General features: G+C 48.0%; 1 protein-coding gene across 1 annotated transcript in view; it reads right to left on the bottom strand.

Annotated features, from left to right (window-relative positions):
• The window catches only part of PAPPA (pappalysin 1), a 224,054-nt gene that overhangs the window by 190,377 nt on the left and 15,074 nt on the right, over positions 1-18,603 (bottom strand). The window contains 1 exon segment of the mRNA XM_037059146.1: positions 319-1,381. Coding sequence (XP_036915041.1) covers positions 319-1,381 — 1,063 coding nt within the window.

Below are 18,603 nucleotides of genomic sequence, written 5' to 3'. Positions count from 1 at the left end.
TAACCCACTCTACCACATACAATTCAACAGCTATTTGTACTCAGCTCATGCCACCCAATTTAAACTCCAAGCTCTCTGAGAAGACAGGGCTCTGGGTTTTCCTTCTTATTCCAGAGTAGGCCATCAATAAATATTTTTGTAATGGACTATACTCAATATGGTCCCCTTGATCACCTGTGTAACAGCTTGGCATCCATCACAAAGGTGCTGTGTCAACTGGAAAATCTCTGTGACCCGTATGGGCCTGAGGGGACTTGCCTGGGAAATGTGGAAAAAGCTGAGCCCTGAACTGGGCAGCATCTGCCCCGCAGGTCTTACCTGTGTGGAGAGTCTGGATCAAAGCAGGTCTTGGTGACGTCGGTGAGCTCAGGGTCGCAGCACTCCCCACCATCAAAGTTGAACCGTTCGTAGTTACAGTCCAGGTCACACACTCCGTTCTGCTGCTTCCTTGTGGAGGCAGGGGGGCGTGGGTGGCGGCAGTCCCCGCCATCGTAACCAGTCAGCGTGTGGTTGCACTCTGGGTCGCAGCTCTCATCCCCGATCTTGCTGATGTCGCAGTTGGCCAGGATGAGGCGCTGACGCAGGGAGGAGTTGCTCACCTCCAGGACCTCCAGATCCCAGGAGATGTTGTAGTGCTGGAAGGCCTCAGCCAGCTGCTGGTGCTGGAGGTCGATCTGCTGGTGGCTCACCGTGGGGTTCTCGTGGTTGTCATCATGGATGTTGACCACACGGTAGCGCACCACCTTGGGCCAGCGGAACCGTGGGAGCTGGTTGTAGCTGGCGATGACTTCCGCATTATCACACAATGTCTGCCCACAGAGAGGGGGCTCCAAGCTTGTGTCCAGCAGGAAGCTATGGGCACTGCTGAACTCCACTCGGGGGATGTTGCCATCCTTCGTGGGGGACCAGACACGCTTCACATTCTCCCAGTTCTCCTGGAGAAGGAGCTGAGGTAGAGGAGTGTGGAGGCCATGGGTTTCCATGTCCAGCAGCACCTCCCGCTGAGTCCTGGCCACCTTCCACAGACTGAAGCGTTCGATGTAGCCCCGGTAGTTGTGATTCAGGGTGCTGCCCCCCAACATGAGCACTTTACACCTCTGGGTCATTGGGCTGAATATGCCACCCACCTGCTCCCCAGAGTTTGCCACCTGGGCCCCGTTCACATAGAGCTTCATCAGCCGCCCATCGTAGGTGGCAGCTAGGAATACCCACTGGCCTGGGAGGTAGCTTTGGTGGGCATGGATGGTGGTCACTTGCCGGGCCCGGTCTGTCTTCAAGGAGAAAAAGTAGCGCGGGTCTCTGTTGCCTTGGTCACTGACGGTGTGAATGCCCACGACCCATCCTCGGTCACGTGAGGTATAAGAACACTTGTCATACAGCCCTATGTGGCCCAAAAAAAGAAAGATGAATAAATAAAGGAGAATAAGTTATTTCTTTCTGATAACATTTATACCAGGATGCCCTAGACCAATGGCCTTCAAACTGCACTCTGCTGGATCCAGGCAGTTACCACAGGAGCCTCTAGGACGACCCCTAGGACGAGGCTAGGGTGAGAGAAACTGAGAGGACAAACAAGTTGGGCTGAAGGGGTTCTCACCGCAACTGGAACCCAGTTTCACGTCTACTGGTTTTGCAAATGGAGCATATAAAAGAGATCATTTTGTTTGAAGAATGGGTACTTGAGCTAAAGAAAATAACACCACCAATAATGATCATTCAAACCTGAAAACCCTTGATTTTGCAAAGCTGTTAGATGGGGGAGAAGACTTTCTAATTAAGAGGCTATTTTAAGTGCGAAATGACATAGGAAGCAAGAAGAGAAATAGAGGGTGATGGTAATAATAGAGGCCGTTCACTGAGTAGGACAGCTCCTACTGTGGTCACCGTCACCTGGAGTGTGCATCAGACATCAGTGGTCATCAAAAGCTCAGTGGTGGTAAACTGTCGGGAAAGTTGGCCTGAAGAAGTAGGGACAAGGAAACCTATTGCTTCTATCTCCAATAGGCGTTCTGGCTAGCCCTGAAATTTATTCCCCAAGAAAGGGAAGAATGCTTAGTACCTGAACTTGAAAGGTTTTTAGAGATCACCACTTCCAACTCCTTCACTGGACAGGTCAGAGTGTCAAGACCCAGAGAATGGAAAGCATTTGTCAGGTTACACAAATTCCTGAAATTTCAGTGACAAATTCCTGAAATCCAATTTAGCTTGTTTTTCTCTAAACTAAAGCTAATACATTTTTTTTTTGAAAAGCAGCCTCTTAACACAAGCAGATGTTGGAGACTCCTACATAATAGTTAATAATAATAAGTAAAATCTACCAAGCCTTTAGGGCAGGTCAAGCACTGTCCTAAGGCCTATGTGTGCATTAATTCACTTAATCTATATAATACTCCCAAGGTGGTGATATTAAGGTAACAGAAGAGGAAATGGAAATTAAAGAAGGTAAAGAGATAAGTTTAAGGTCAACTTTGGTAAATGGATCCTGGATCCATCAGACCTTGGAATTCACTGTCATTTTCACTAACTCCACAGCATCTCTGTCTCTCTCACCAACGCCACCAGGTGTCTGGACCACACCGCCCATCTGAGGATGTCATCACAAGCTTTAATTTGGGTGTTTGGGAATGTTTCAAGCCAGCCATCTCTAGACTTATTCTCTGAACCCCAGTAATTCACTTACCAGATTCTCTCTGGACCTAATTATCTTTGCACTCACTAACCCCTATTCCCCAGCCTTTCTGGGATATACCCAGTGCCCTTGGCACAGACAGGTTTTTTGGGGGGGAAGAGGTCCTTCGCATTAAGAGTGTATTTTAAGTGTCAGATGATGCATGAGGCCAGGTGGGAGGAGAAAGACAGGGACACGAGAACGAATAAAAGAGGATCATTTAGATTTAGAAGGACGGTTCCTACTTTTAGCTAGAGAATTGCTGTGGTCACCATAACTGTAAGCATGCCTCTGCCATTAGCGCTCATCCAATGGAGATTATCGTGGAGAGCTTCGAGAAAAACCCATAGTGGAGGCCCATACAGTCTTAACTCGCCTGTGGGCACCGGGGCCTCCGAATTTGTGTAAATCTCTCTGTTAGCCGCTGACATGGATGTCAGTTTGGGCATCAGGCATCTAAGTCCCCCTCTCCTCCCACTCCCCACCCAATTGTCCTGGAGGAAATCATCAGAGCGTCCTCAATTCCCATAGGCTGAGCAACTTTGGTGAGGAACCAAGTATCTCTTCTGTGTCTTGGTTCTCCACCTGGTCAAGAAGGAGACTAGAGACAGATCCCCTCGCATGCGTGGTCCAAGTCTGCTTTCCTGTGACCCTAAATTTCTCAATGGCTCCAAACTGAAGTCACAGCTTCTAAGAAGCTCTCCCTGATAACCCTATAAGGAACGATCATTCTTTTCTCTGAACTCAAGTTTACTTTTAAGGAGCTGGACACTTGCTCACTGGTTCTAGAATCCTCTTCCCACACCCTCTGCCACCCCAGACTGGATGCTTTTTGAGACTGATGACTCTGTCTGGGCCATCTGTACCCTGTCAGCAGCTTGCTCCATGCCTTGCCTACAGCAGCCACTGCAGTGTCTCATGAATGAGCACATGAATGATTACTGGGAGAAGAGAAAAGGACAAACAGAATCAAAAGCAGTAATTTATGTCTGTGGGTCCAGGACAGAAAAAATCAGAAGACAGAGTGTGTTCTTGGTAGGGTAGAAAGAGCAGGGTCTTTGGACTTGGGGTATTTCTGACGACCGTGATCCCTAGCTGTATACCTGGGGCAAATCACTTCAGCTCTGTGGACCTTAATTCCCTCGTTTGTACCTCTCCGTAATATGCTGTCATACTTTAAAATCACAGAAGGTGAACCACCCTCGGCATACAGTGGCTCTCCAAATGGAAGCTCATTGTTAAGATGCTGAAAGGTCTGGGAGTGATGTCAAAGGTGAAAAGTAGAAAATGATGAGGCAAAACACAGAAAGGCCAGAGAGCAAAGACCATCTTGACCGATGCACCGAGAGCAGGTAGGACAAAGGCTCAAAAAAGCTCCAGTCCTCCTCCAATCCACTGGCAAAACCTACTTAGAAATCATAAATCCCCGTGGGCTTAGCCGCTAGTAAGAGACTTGCACCTTCCCAGGGATCCCTCCACAGCCAAGGTTCTGACTCCAGTTTGGGATAAGTTACCCCACTCTGGGAAACAAGGAGAGCAATGGCTCCCGGAGCCCCACTTTTGTGTCCCCCACTCACCTCCAAATTCCCCTTCTCCTCTCCCCCTGGCTAACCCCCACCCCCTACACTTAAACAGAAAGTTCTTCTAATGAGGAAATTAACATCTGAAACCAGATCCTGTCTCCCTCTTTTTCTCTCTCTGCAGGTTTTTATTTTGCCAGGGGCTCTCGGTCCCTGGTTTTCCTGTTGCCTTTGGAAGGCGGCTAGCAGGGTTAGCAAGGTAAAATGTTGACACATCTGTAGGGTGCCCTCAGTTCAGAACCTTCCTGGGGTTTGGGACCCTGGCTCAGGGCACCTCTGTCTGCAGTTGAGAGACGAAGGAAAGAGCGAGAAGAGGCCAGACCCCGCGACACTGAGCACACCGAGTGGAAGACTTCAAGATGGCTGAGCCCCAGGAGGCAGGGGGGAGGGCAAAGAGAAGGTTTGCAGTGGAACCAAGAGGAAACACATTAAGGGAAATGAGAACCTTGAAGCAGGGGCTCCAGAAGTTCAGAGGGAAATATTTACCTGGAGTGTAAGTGGCGAAGGGAAATCGCTGACTTCAATAGGGATGGGGTGGGGGATATAAGAGTAATGGGAACTTATTTCTGTATGAAAATAACCTCATCAACAGTAGTGGCATTGCAGGAGCGGGAAAGGGGACACTGTGCATCCCTAGCTTGCAGCCAGGGACCTGGACCTAGAGATCTGGTCTCAGCTGACTAGAAGAACTTGCTGGGACACTCTGCAGAGCCTTGTTTCCTTTCTCTGAAAAAAGATCCCCCACGGCAGTTTCTGGGCTTCTTGGTCACTGCTAAAATGGTTCCTGATACATAGAGGTAGTCAAAACTATGTGTTGATTGGGATCGAATGCCTCGCATCATGCCCCATTCCTGCGTGCTTTGGTCCCCTCTCCTGCCAACATGGAACAGTGTTCTCTGGAGGACATGGGTGTACTCCCAACACCTCCACCACGTCGTCTGTCCCCATGGCCCTCCAGGAAGATAGAGATGTAGGGAAAGAAATAGTGAGAACCAGTCTGAAGCCGGCACCATCTGTGTGGTATCGCAGGTTGATCCCAGGGGACATGTGCCCACCTGGCAAGACGGAAGCCTCAGGCAATCCCGCACACACCCACATCTAATCAGGGCCAGCCTGCCTCAAGGCTGTCATCACGTGCAAGCACACAGTGAGCGTGGGAGACAGCCTGTTCTTCCAGGCCCACTGCACAGACGGAGAGGTGGAGGCCCCGACCAGGTAGGGGGCCTGCCCTGGGGCTCATGGCAATCCCTGGGCACTCGAACCCTGGTCAGCTGGCCTGGGTAGGCTTGCTGTGAAAAGGGCTATGTAACCCCACCAAGAAGCTTGATGTTTCTGTCATTTCCCCCTTTTCTTTTCATCAATCCCGGAAACCTCACCCGGAGGTGAAGAGCACATATGAAGAAGGTTAAGCCCAATGGCAGAAAGCTTGGGGGCATGTCCCCACACCTCGGCCAAGGCTGGACTGGGAGAACTCTCTGGGGTTTGGGGTCACCCTCTAAGGATCACTTTAAAGCTACTACCCTGGGGCAGCGTTGTCTGACCACTGCATTCCTCCCCAGGCACAGACAAATCTTCCTCCCGTACATACATGACACTCCTCCCTGTCTGAGAACTCACCACTTCTGTAATTACTCATCCAATGTCTTATGTGTCTACTTGATTCATTTTGAAATGCCCAGCATCTAGCACAGCGCCTGGTACCTAGAGTTTGTTGTTAAAAGTAAAAAATAAAGGAAGGGAAGGGTGGGAAGGAGAGATGCCTCTCTATTGCTGGCTTCCTTGAAGAGCATTAGTCCCCTTTAGTCAAAACTCCCTAAGCACCGTGTACCCTACACCAACTCTCTCACTTCATCGTAACAACAAAGCTATCAGCACTGCCCCCTTTTCAGAGAAAACTAAGGCTCAGGGAGGCGAAGAGGCTTATCCAAGACAACACAACTTGGAATACAGGCCCACAGGATTCCTAGGCTCAGGTTCTTAATCACGTCATCGCACTAAGTGCCAAGTGTGGGCTGTTGGAAGGCATGGCCCCCTCCAAAAATATTTCTGTTAAGTCCCACAGCGCCAACACAAGCAAGCTGAATTGAACTGCAAGCCAGGAGGCGGCCGTCCATGTCATTCTGCTTGGCCTAAAACACGAAGAATCAGTGGTTCCTTAGGACTAGTGTTTGATCTGTTCTACTTGGCTCACCCCACTTCACAGGGACCCAAGACTGTGCTGGACCTGTTGTCTATCTGGAGCTAGGAAGGCCTCCTGGGCCTTGTCCTGCAATCTGGATTCTCACCACTAGCCCCTTTTGCCTGCCGGCATCTGAGCCAGGTCTGCCCCACCTCACAGGTCTGTACTGAACTGTTCGTTTTTCTGAGTAGCTGCTGTGGCTGCTGTGGCTGCTGTGGCTGCTGTCACCCTCTTGGCCGCCCCCCATCTTCCTGCCCACGTGGTATGGGCTCAGTTTTGTCTTCCCCAAATTCCTACATTGAAGTCCTAATACCTTGTACCTCAGATTGTGACCTTATTTGGAGACAGGGTCTTTACAGAGGTCATCGAGCTAAAATGGGTCCCTGGGGTGGGCTGCGTCCTAATCCATTATGACTGGTGTCCTTAGAAGAGGACATTAGGACACCAGCACACACAGAAGAAAGACCACGTGAAGACACAGGGAAAAGATGGCTATCTACAAGCCAAGGAGAGAGGCCTCAGAAGAAACCGACCCTGGACACCTGATCTCAGATGCCTAGTTTGTAGAATTGTGAGAAAACGATTTCTGTTGTTTAATGCACCTGATCTGTAGTACTTTGTTATGGTCATCCTAGGAAACTGCAACATCATCACTCAACAAGTTTTCTCCGTTTCCCCACAGAAACTTCTAGAAGACCTATCCCATCCTGCAGTGCTTTGTGCCCAGATCAGAGTCTTCGTCTGGTTACGATGCGCTGCTTCAGCTCACTCAGCTCCTATAGTGAGCAGAGCCAGGTGTATCAGGAAGATGCAAAAAGTACTGTGTGCAGTCACCATGCATCGGAAACAGTCCTCACAAGGCAGTGGTCCTACTGTGTTTCAGCTCCAATGTACATTTCCGAAGCCTCTGCTGTTTGTTGAGCAGGAAGATAGCTGTTTCCATGCCAAGGTGTCTCCTATCACCCTAAGAGCAACCTTGTATAATAGGTGCCATTTACAAAGGAGAAAACAGACAGTCAGACAGGGGAGGTCACCTGCCCAAGGTCACACAGCACTACACAGTAGGAAAGACTGGAATTCAAGACTCCTGATTTCAAGTTCAGTTCCGCTACAGACAAGAGGGCCCTCAGCAATGCCTCCATCCCGTGTTTTTCTCCCTAGAATGTTTTTCCAGGATGCATGGGTTAACACCACACAGAATTAGCTCTGATAACATTTGACTTTCTTCCACCACTGTCTAGGGAGGACAACTAGCAAAAAATGACAATTTATATCAATTTCATATTATTATTTGTTTTCTCTTGTTGGGAAAGTGGAGGTGGGAGGAGTGAAAACTCCATCTGCGTCATTTCTGCCCATGACAAAGTAGCATTTTCACATAATGATAATAATAATGAACATTTGCTGAGATCCTCTGTGTAGCAGTCTCTCTACTAAGTAAGCACAGACATCATCGTTAGTGCTCATAATGACCCAGTGAAATGGGCCTTCCTGACAGAGAAGGAAACTGAGACGTGGAGAAATTAAGTGAATACCCTCCACCCACGCTGCCCAAGGACCCCAGCCAGAGAGCAGTACAATCACAGCCAGACTGACTCTGAGCCAGAGTTCTTCTCCAGATGCTTTTCTTCAATGGGAATAACTCTCAGCCCAAGGTCAAAGTTCTTTGCCCCAGCTCTAACACTACTGTGCTGTGTGTCACTAGGAAATCAGTCCCCCTCTCTGGGCTCCCTCATTTCCCCGCCAATGAGTTGGGAGGGTTACATCGACGGCAGCAGATGTCCCGTTCGTCTCAGACTCCCTGTGGCTCTGAGACCCCAGGTCCTTCAGCCAGCCCAGCCTTGGTTCCCACTGTGGGAGATGTAAGGTCATGGAAAAGAGGAGGAGGGAAAGGAAGGTGGTTTTGGGGCCTCCAGTTTGAGGGTGTCCACTAGCTGTGGGACATCTGCCAGGAAAATAAAAGCAGAGGTGAGAGGATGTGGGGATGAAAGGGGGGAATTTAGGTCAACAATACGGTTTCTTTCAGGAGACTAAAAAATATAAAAGCTAAAGGTTGGAGCTGGTCCCATTTTGGTTTGGTTTTGTTTTGTTTTCCCTTCCGTGATTTAATGGCTGATATCAAAGCTACAGAGGAATGCTTGAGAGAGCAATCCTATGGAAAGCTTTTATCTGTCCAGAGGATAGTGATTAAAACAGACAGATTCGGGTTAAGTGTAACCATGTCCCTGCCTTTGCTTCAGTTGGGGGTGGACCACCAAAATGACCCTGGAGGACTCGGCAGCCCCAGGCACTCAGAGAGGGGCAGGGATGGCACTGAGACAGGTACTTCAGTACCTGAGGGACCGGTCCTCTGCACCCCATCCCTCCAGGCCCACCTTGACTCAGAGGATTGATCTTAGGTTCAGTGGAAGGAGGAGGCTTGAAGTCATACCTGGCTGGAGGCTTACCCCAAACTAGAGTGAGTTTTGGACACCCTGTCTCCTGGTGTAAGAAAGGTAGGAACCCCAAAAGTGACCCTTCAGAGCAATCCACGTGGTCAAGAGAGCTCAGCTGTCTTCCATGTGTTGGCCATGCAAGTCAATGCGTGGGGCTGGGTTTCCCAGTGCAGGGCTATGTGGAGCAGGAGAAAGTGTCAACAGTGGCAGGTATGTCTGTTCCCTGTCTGTATTCTCTTTCCCTATTGGGAGCCACTATCTGAAACTCCCCTGACTACATGAGTCTGCTTAGCTTTTTGACTAGCTGTGTGACCTTAGCTGCATTCATTCAACTCTCTGAGATTCAGTTCTCCCACTTGTACAGCAGGGATTACACAGTCTTGCTCTGTAAGCTTCACTGATTGTTTTCCACAGAGAACAGAGATACAGGCATACATATTTCCTTGTAAACTATTTTAGGCTACCAGATGTAAGGCAAGATCAACAAGAGTATGCCCAAGGGTTCCTAAAACCCACAGGCTTTATTAATATACGGACTTACGTGGTGCGTTTGGGAGGGCAAAGTGGTCTTGAGGGCTCAAGGGTCACCTGCTTCCTTCTGGCTCTTGAGTATCCAGCCTGCTTTCTTTGCCTCTACGTAAGCAGGCTGTGTGGACAGAGAAAGTGCAGGGTCTTATGGACCAACAGATGTGCCTTCAGATGCTGGCCCCACCATTCACTAGCTGTGTGGCTTGGAAAGTCGAGGCACCTTTCCTAGTACCAGTCTTCACACCTCTAACATGGAGATGGTACTACCTACTTCGGATGGCTGTAGGGAGGACTAATGAGACAATGGACATACCGGGACTCGGCACATGGTCACTGGCGAGGTAATAAGTGTTCATTAAGCACATGCACGGTGGAGTCGGATCTGCTGGAAGCCCCGCTCTGCCACTTGTTAGCAATGTAGCTTTGGGCAAAATCCCTCCACCTCCCTGATAATTTCCTCGCCTGTGAATTGATAAATGTTGGCTACACAGTATTAATTGTAAATGTCTGTTGCTTTTTCTCAGAATTAGAACTCATTGGGTTTAGCTTCTTTTGTGCTGTTAAACTTCACCCTTTCTGGCCTCCTCTGAAACACAGGCATGTCCCCTCCTCTCCTTTTCACATTGCCAGTGAAATTGGTGCCTATAAACTTAAAAAAAAGAAAAGTGGGAGGGGAGGAGAGGAAGAAAAAGCCAAACATGAAAGAGGAGTCAGGGTAGGAGGAAGGGGGGGGCGGGACGCACGCTCCTCGTTGTTGTTTGCTCTTCGGGGCTGCTATAGCACAAAGCTGAGCCCTGCGGACCGTGTGGCGGGTGCTGGAGTTGCTCTGGAGAAGACAGCCTACCTTTGGTCATTTGACGATTGCAGCGCCTACAAGCTCTCTCCTCTCACTCATCAGGCCTCTGAGACAAGGATGCCACTCCCCAGGCATTTTTGCGGACATCTGCTCTCCACATTCTTCCCAGTAGACTTGAGCCCGTACCCTTCATCATTCATGGAATCAGGCATTGTCAGGGCCAGGGGTTCCCTTAAAGGTCCTCAAATCATCTCCTTCAACCCCCAGCCTCCTGCTGGAATCACCAGCACCACACCTCAACCAGTGACTGTTCGTATTTCCAGAAGCGGAGAAGAGCTTGCAGTGTGAAGAAGGCCTTCGCACTGGTGGGCATTTCTCACTGCTCTCCTAGAGCGAACCCAAATTGCCTCTCTCTCCTTTCCACCCAGTGGTCCGGGAGCTGATCTCAGGGACACATGGAGTTAATTCTGTGTCCTTTACCCCAGGACAGCCCTGGAAATGTCTAAGGCTGTTGACAGAGTCATTCTTGCCTCTTATTCCCCAAATTAAAAACTCCAAGGCCTGCCTGATGTATCCATTTATCCATTCACTGATTTATTCAACACTTGTTCATGGGACATTTATGGATCAGGTCCTAGTTGGATATCCAGGAAATGGGCCAGACACAGGCTACATCCTCTGGTGGGAGACTTTCTATTTCCTAATTCTAGTGCCCATCCTTCTGTTGATGCAATGCACATATTATTTGAGTTGATATTATGCAATTGGGAAGACCTATTCCTACCATACCTGTCTCCTTACAGTATTCGTAGGATTCCTACTCTGTTTGTTCTACTGCCATTCAGAGCCAGGTGAGCCTACTGAGAAAGAAACAGAGCCACCAATTACGGCATGCCATGTTCAAGGCCAAAGAACTTTGTGTGCACCATCTCTTTGAATTACTAAAACTACCCTGAAATAAGTTCTTTCAGTCCCATTTTACAGATGAGGAAACTGAGACTCAGAATGTTGCATTGACTTGGCAAAGGCCCTATGATTTGTAATAATGTAAACAGGGTTAGAACCCAACTCTCTGACTCTAAAGTCAAGTGCTCTACCAATGCCTTACGTTTCCTATGGATAAACAGAAGTAAAAAATGTTTCATTAGTTAAATATCTACTTACTCATATAGCCAATATTTAAATCTTCCCCAAATTGATTATACACTGTGTTGGTTATAACAATATAGGAAGCATTCTTAAGTTTCCTTGGGGTCTGACAGCATACAAAGTATCTTAATTACTTCATTTGCTTTTCCCAGAACTCTCTAAAGGAGGCAAAATAGAAAGTATGATTCTGTTCACACATATGGGGAGAGTGAATCCCCAAGAAGGGAAAGAGACGGTCTGTTCACCATCTGGCATGTAGAGACTCTTCCACAGGTGCTTAGAACATAAATGCTCTATCAACTACTGCTAGGTGGAGCTGGGAGGGAGGGAGGGATGGAAGGATGGATGGATGGATGGATGGATGAACAGATGGAAGAGGAAGGAAGGAAGGAAGGAAGGAAAGAAGGAAGGAAGGGAGGGAGGAAAGAAAGCAAGCCCAAGGCTTGTGAGGAAACTTGATGTGAGTAGATTTTGAATTTCTAAGCCATCTTTACAAAACTGTAACAAAAGCCTCAACTTGGAGGCAGGAGTGCGCATCTTTGTGACACTGGATAAGCCCCTTATAGATCTGGGGCCTCGATTTCTCCGTCTGTATGGTGGGAGGTTAGCACCCGTTGTCACTAGTATGGTTGTACAAAGTACTAGGTGACAAGGAGTCGGGAAAGCACAAGTTAGCAGGGTGCTAGCAGGACTAGGCTGTGTGACCTGAGGCAAGTTGCACCCTCTCTCTGGCCCCCTTTCTCACCTGTGAAAGGAAAAGACTACAGTGAAATAACTTCTAGAGACTTTTTGAAAGTGTAGGGAAAAGCTTTCTAAATTGGGGGTGATAAGCTACGAACTTCTGCCTTGACTCATTGCTAATGGACTATTGATTCTGGGCAAATTCTTTTTTATCTGGGATCACATCATGACTATCTTGGGCCCTGGCCACCTTTTCCTCCCCTCCTAAAATATAATTATATGTTATGATTGCATTGCCATAAAGGTGTATATAATCAGGCAGCTTGATTCATGGTATTATTATATTAACTTCTTCTAATTTTAAAAGAAATCAAGCCATTTTTATGGACCTTTAAAAGTGCTGTGGACTTCAGGCACTGTGTCAACTGTGGCTAGTGGATGAGCCACCTTTGGGTTCATCCCTGGACCTCAGATCCTCATCCATACAGTAGTCTCAGCAGGGGCAGTGAGCACCTGTAGCCGACGCAGGGCACTCAGAGGGATGGGGAAGGTTCCCACATGGGCAAGCCAAGTGAAGGAAATTTCACAACTGATGCAGACCCACAGCAAGGTATGTAACAACACACCCCAGACAGTGTGGGCTGAGCTCTGGAAACAAAAGCTCCTCTCTCGTGTGAGCCTGCCATCACCTCATCCTGGCCCACACAGCCAGGGTGAGCCTTTCAGGGAGAGAGATGACAAAGGGCGATAAGAAAGGGATGTGGCCAGACAGGCAGATCCCTGCTTTGCAGGGCTGGTGCCATCCGGAATTACTCTCCAATGCAGGACAGCGATGAGAGCTGATGCCTGCCGCGCGTTCACTGCGTACCAGGCACTGTGCTAAGCTCTTTGCAGGGATTAGCTCCAATAACTTTCCAAATAATCCAAGCAGGAAGTATTATTATTATCCCCATTTTACGGAGAAAACTGAAACTCAGAGAAGCCCAAATAAAGTGCCTGAGCCTGAGTAACTCACTGGCCAGAGTCAGAGGTGGGATTCTAACACAAGCAAATCAGAGTCAAGAATTAATGTTCTTAACATCTCCATTATGCTGCCCAGCCAGGGAAAGTGACCACATCAGGCCGAGGGGTTGGTTTAATTATAAGTAAATAAAGCACGATAGAGTAAGTGCTAGCACAGGTATAAGCAGAGCTACTTGACTTGCACCGGAAAGCTCAGGGAAGTTTTCCTAAATGAGTGACTCTATAACCGAGCTTTGCAAGAGGAACAGGAATCTGGTGGGGAAACGCAGGGCGAAGACCTTATAGCAGAAAATGAAGCATGTGCCAAGGCCAAGAGCTGTGATGCCTGCTGTCGCTGGAACTGAGGGTACACAGAGTAATCAAGGGAAACGAAACAGCAAGGGCACCTGAGGCTAGATTGCCAAGGGCTGATATCTGAAGTTTATTCCACAGACAATAAGGACCCTTTGGTGGTTTTTCAGGAAGAGAATCCATGGGGTTGGAGATCATTCGCTAGGGATTTCATGACGTGCTAACTGATAGGGTCACAGAGCTGAAGGAACTGGGACTCACGTCTTAGGGCTCCCTGCCCAGTGATCACCGGCAATCTGCTGTCGTTCCACCTTAAGGCTTATAACAAAACAGTGAGGAATGTAAACAAAATTTTGAAGAGAGAGGGCTGACAGACTTCTCAGATATTCATTTTCTATTATTTTACTACCTCCTAGAAAATTCTGAATTGTGACTCGACTCCAAGGAGCACTTTAAAGGCTCCAGGTGAAACATGGTATTTAAATGCTCACTGGGACTTCAGAATTTTTTGTTCCACAGGTAGAGGATGATCTAGGTTGGCCCTGAGCTTGGTCTTCAGTTAACCTAGATCAAATACCATCTATCTTCTAGGGCTTGGTCTCCCTATCTACTCAGCTGGGAGCTGGCGGAGAGTGGATCTCTACACTCCTTTCCAGCTCTGACAGTCTAGCACATACACTCTTGAGGTGCAGGTATTGTATCTTCTTCGACCTCATAGTTCATTGTGACTTCTTTGACCTCTGAGTGCTTAGCTTGGGACCAGAAAGGTAGACTCCAGTAAACAATTGTGGAATACATGCAACGAACTGAGCTTTTAACTCAAGGCACCTGTGGAGTCCTTAGGGGCTTTTCAATGGAAAGGTTGTAATTGGTGACCATTTTTTAAAACAAAAAAGCATAAAAGCAAGTAGATCAGTAACCCAAGCAGGCTAGTGTTTCCTCTCTGGCTGTAAAAGATGCTGAGGAGCTAAAAGACTCTGGAAGTCTTTTAGAGAAGACTGATGAGGAGAAGATTAAGCACGTTGCAAGGTCAAAGGGGAAACTAAATGTGAGAAAGCACTGAGGTGGGAATCTATGTTATGGTATAACACCAGGCAATCGTATTTAAGCAGAAGAGTCCATGGAAGTCGATGTGCTCAACCAGGGCACATTTGGTAATGTTTCTGCACACATGTCAGTCACCAGATACTAGGGAGGAGGGCTGCTAGCAGGTAGGGCTGCTGCTACCTGCCTCTAGCGGGTAGAGGCCAAGGATGTCACTAAACATCCTATGGTGCATAGGACAAACCCCTACAACGAAAAGTCGTCTGTTCCTAAATACTGACAGGGCCGAGATTGAGAAACCCTGCTGTGAGAAACTAGGAAAGTTACGGCAGGGAACAATGTTTGGGGAGGAAGTTGAATGTGAAGCTGAGGAATCTGACCTGGTCTCAAGAGTGTTGTGGAGCGGTTAGAACATGGACTCTGGGGACTGAATCGACCACTGACTTGCCGTGCGACCTTGGGCAACTCATTTAACCTCCTCGTACCTCAGTTCTGTCATCTGGAAAACTGGGATTATAATACGACCTATTTCAGGAGGTCACTGGAAGGATGAAAAAGTGAATGCATGAAATGTACTCAGAATAGTGCCTGGTATATATTACATGCTAAATGTGTTCACTATAATTATCACCATGTATAGGTAATAAATAGGGAACTATAGTCAACACAAGTTCAAGATGGTGGTGAAAGAATCCCTTTAATTGCGGATAATTCTAGAAAAATGCTCCAGAGCTGCATGATCACCAGGTGACTACCATGTCCACCCAATTAGCAACCCTTCAATCAGCATCTGCTTCCAATGACATTGCGGGCTGGCTGTGTTCAGGTCTGCCCTGCAGTTCGCAAGCAACCTCTGTCTCGGCCCCGTGTTCCAGATACCCACAAGGCCCAAGCCAGCACCTGGCTCCTCATGGTTTTAACGAATACGTGGAGTAAGACAGAGGAAGTCAGACACGAAGACAGACAGGAAGACGGAAAGACAGGAAGCCTTCCACAAAAGCTGCTGCCAGTGAGACACACTGTCCACAAAGACCCTGAGGACAGGGTTGGGGGGCATGTCTTGGAGGTTTGTTTGAGCTCCTGGTACTGTTCCCTTGGAGCTCTTGTTTGTAAACAGATACTTCTGCTGACACTGGGCTTTGTAAGGGCGGACAGACTGCGGCGAGGGGGAGGGTGTTGGAGAAAAAGGCAGGTTGTGTCCGCGAGCCTTAGACCATGTGTTTGTTGTTGAGAATACAAAGACCTCACTGTATTAAATGAAAATGCTTGTTTTACAAGGCGAGTGGGAATATGATAGGTACATGTCGAAAATGCTTCGGAAACTGAAACAACCCCATGCCATGAGGGCTTCCTGCTACATCATGCATCCAGGGGCACACATGGATTATGAAGGCTTAGAATCACTGTACAAGGGCTTTGGGGGTTATGGACAGACAGTCTCAGGAGCCAAGTGACTGGGAGCTCCCTTCTCGGCTCCCTTTATGAAGTCTGGCCTTTCTCTGAGAGCCCTGCCTCTGTTTCACTTTCTCTATGGGTCTCCTACCACCTGCTGACCTAAGGGGCGAAGGTGCTGTCGAACTAAAATGTTAGTGTGGTAAAGCAGCCTCCTGTAGTCTAGACCCAGACTCAGAGCCTGCTGTAAATACTCGGAACTATATAACTGTGCAGGCAGATCACTTCAGTTTTTTTCAAAGGAGTTTTCAATTCCTGAAGTGGAGTTTCCACACTAGCACTCTAGTAAAAGCAAATGATCTGGGGGAGGGTTCTCAGGGGATTTTTTTCAAGGACACGCAGTGATGCAAGAACAAACATCGGAGTCTTCTAATTCTTGCTCCCCGCCCTAGAACAGAGCCTGGTAAATGGAAGATTACATGGATGGAAGGGTAGATGAATGGGAGTATGGAGTGATGGAAGGGTGGGGGGATGAAAGGATGGATGAAGGGATAGATGGATGGAGGGATGGGATGGAGAAAGGGAGGGAGAAAGCGGGGAGGGAGGGGGAGTAGGTGGGTGGGTGGTTGGATGGAAGGAAACTGGATAGACATTTGGATTCATAGATTCATGGGTAAAGCCCGCAGTGAATAATTACAGTCAAGACCACCTCAGGCCACATTTGAAGTGAACTTGCCTATTTTAAAACTTAGAGAAACTCAGAGACCAGAGTCTGAATAAACAAAGTTGTAGATGATATTTCTAAGGAATAAACTAACTTGTCCTCAGAGAGAAAAATGTCCCCAATTCTATTTACTCCAACAAGGGTACAGATGAAGGGAAGTGCAATTCCTCAGTTTGATGTAACTGCAACATCAACATTCGCATTTCCACAGATGTCCTGCCCTGTTCAGACTGTAGAGCTGGGAATGGGCTTCAGGAAATGACCTTTTATGCCCCATGCTTTTCAGTATTTAAGCCAGCCTTTGGGGGCCACAAACCCCTTTAAGCAACTGCTGAAAACGTTGGACCCTCTCCCCAGAAAAATGAGCACAGCTTCAAATTTTTACAGTAAATGTCTTCAGGTTCAGAAATCTCTTCAAGTCCTCCTGGGCCAAAGAGCAAGACGCCCACTACTCCCCTGCTGATCTAAAATGTTAGTGCAAGTCAGGTAATTCAGTTGGTAATGGTATCAGTAAGGAAATGGAGGGAAACAATATTAAACAAAATACTAAGTCATAACAAAAACAGTACCATCAGAATCAATCCAAACCTTGATAACAGCATGATTAAGTAAGGTTCTACTCATCCTCACATCTTACATTCTCCACAGAGAGGTCAGGGTGATCTTGGGAAAACCTACACCCGACACAGTAACTTCCTTGTTTGAAAATTTTGGATAACTTGCCAGTTCTCCTAGATTAAAATCTAGATTCCATGACCTGGGCTGACTTCAGCTCCAGATACACCCATCTCCCAGTGGCTTGTGCACCTGCTCCTTCAACATCCAGAACATCCTGAACTTACCTTATGTCATGGTTTATATTCATTCTTATTCTCTCTCTCTCTCTTTCTCGCTCTCATTCTCCCATCTTCATTTGTCTTCCTATCCCCACAAGAACATAGAGTCCGTGAGGGCAGGAACCTGCTCTGTCAGCTCACTGTTGCATCTGTAAAGGTACCAGGCACATACTATCTATTTTTGGCTACAAGGGGACATGTAGAGGAAGGCTTAGCGTTGTCACTACCTCACTGAGACCCTGGACAAACCTCTCCCCATCTCTGGACTCCAGACTTCCCAGTCTTAAAAGGACCCAGTTTGGGTCCTATCCAACTACAACGTCCAATGATCTGAAATCTTTGTGAACAAATTCAAGAGAGCTGAGCCCAGATCCCAGGACAATATGGCTGGGTAGAAAAAACAGGACAACTGGGCTCTGGTTTTTTTCTGTTCCTAATTTGGGAGGAAACTTGGGATGATTTCCTTGCCTCCTCTGGGCATCAGATTCTCCATGCATGAACTGAGGAGACAGGATGAGATGCACCATCAATTTACATCACTTATTCATCCAGAAATCCACCCACACGCTTTTGTTAAACCCCTGCAATATGCCAGGGCCTGGGAAGGTGCACAGAGCACAGCAGACATGATTCCTGCCAGCACGCTGCTCTCATTTCCTCTGGGAGGTCTCCATGGCCCAGCCGAAGGTTGCAGGAGGATCACGGGTGCATCCCACACAGTTACGCCTGGCTCTTCAGCAGCTCTCCAGGGACGCGGTTAGAGAAGCTGAGAGAAAACCATGGGGAGAAGGGCTTACAACCAACAGAGTGGTACACTGGCTCAGCAGAAAGACAGGAGGTGCAGAGTAATGGGACAATGTGGTAAGAATGCACAAGGTATCTGCTTGGCTCAGAGCGACCAGGCCCATGTCTAACGGTTAATGCTGTGTATAACATGTTCTCCTTCACCACTTGGCCCTTCCCAAGGCCCATGATATTTTTTCTCAAAGCACCTTTCCTTCAGAGCACCCACTTTCAGTCACCCTGTCTTCTCCCTTATTTAGAGCCATCTCCAATTTGTTGAACAAAGTTGACTGAGCACCAGCCAGCAGGGCTGGTAATGTGCTAACAGTAGCAATAAAGCAGAGATAAAGAAAGAAATGTTCTCGCTAGTGTAGCTCAGTGTTCTCACTAGTATAGCTCAGTGGATTGAGCGCGGGCCTGCGAACCACACGATCACGGTTCGATTCCCAGTCAGGGCACATGCCTGGGTTGCGGGCCAGTTCCCAGCAGGGGAC

The sequence above is a fragment of the Sturnira hondurensis genome, unplaced genomic scaffold, assembly GCF_014824575.4.
Source record: "Sturnira hondurensis isolate 20B ecotype Veracruz unplaced genomic scaffold, ASM1482457v3 Scaffold0010448, whole genome shotgun sequence".
In the NCBI taxonomy this organism is placed as follows: domain Eukaryota; kingdom Metazoa; phylum Chordata; class Mammalia; order Chiroptera; family Phyllostomidae; genus Sturnira; species Sturnira hondurensis.
Note: the sequence above shows the minus strand (reverse complement) of the source record. Positions and strands in the feature narration are given on the sequence as shown.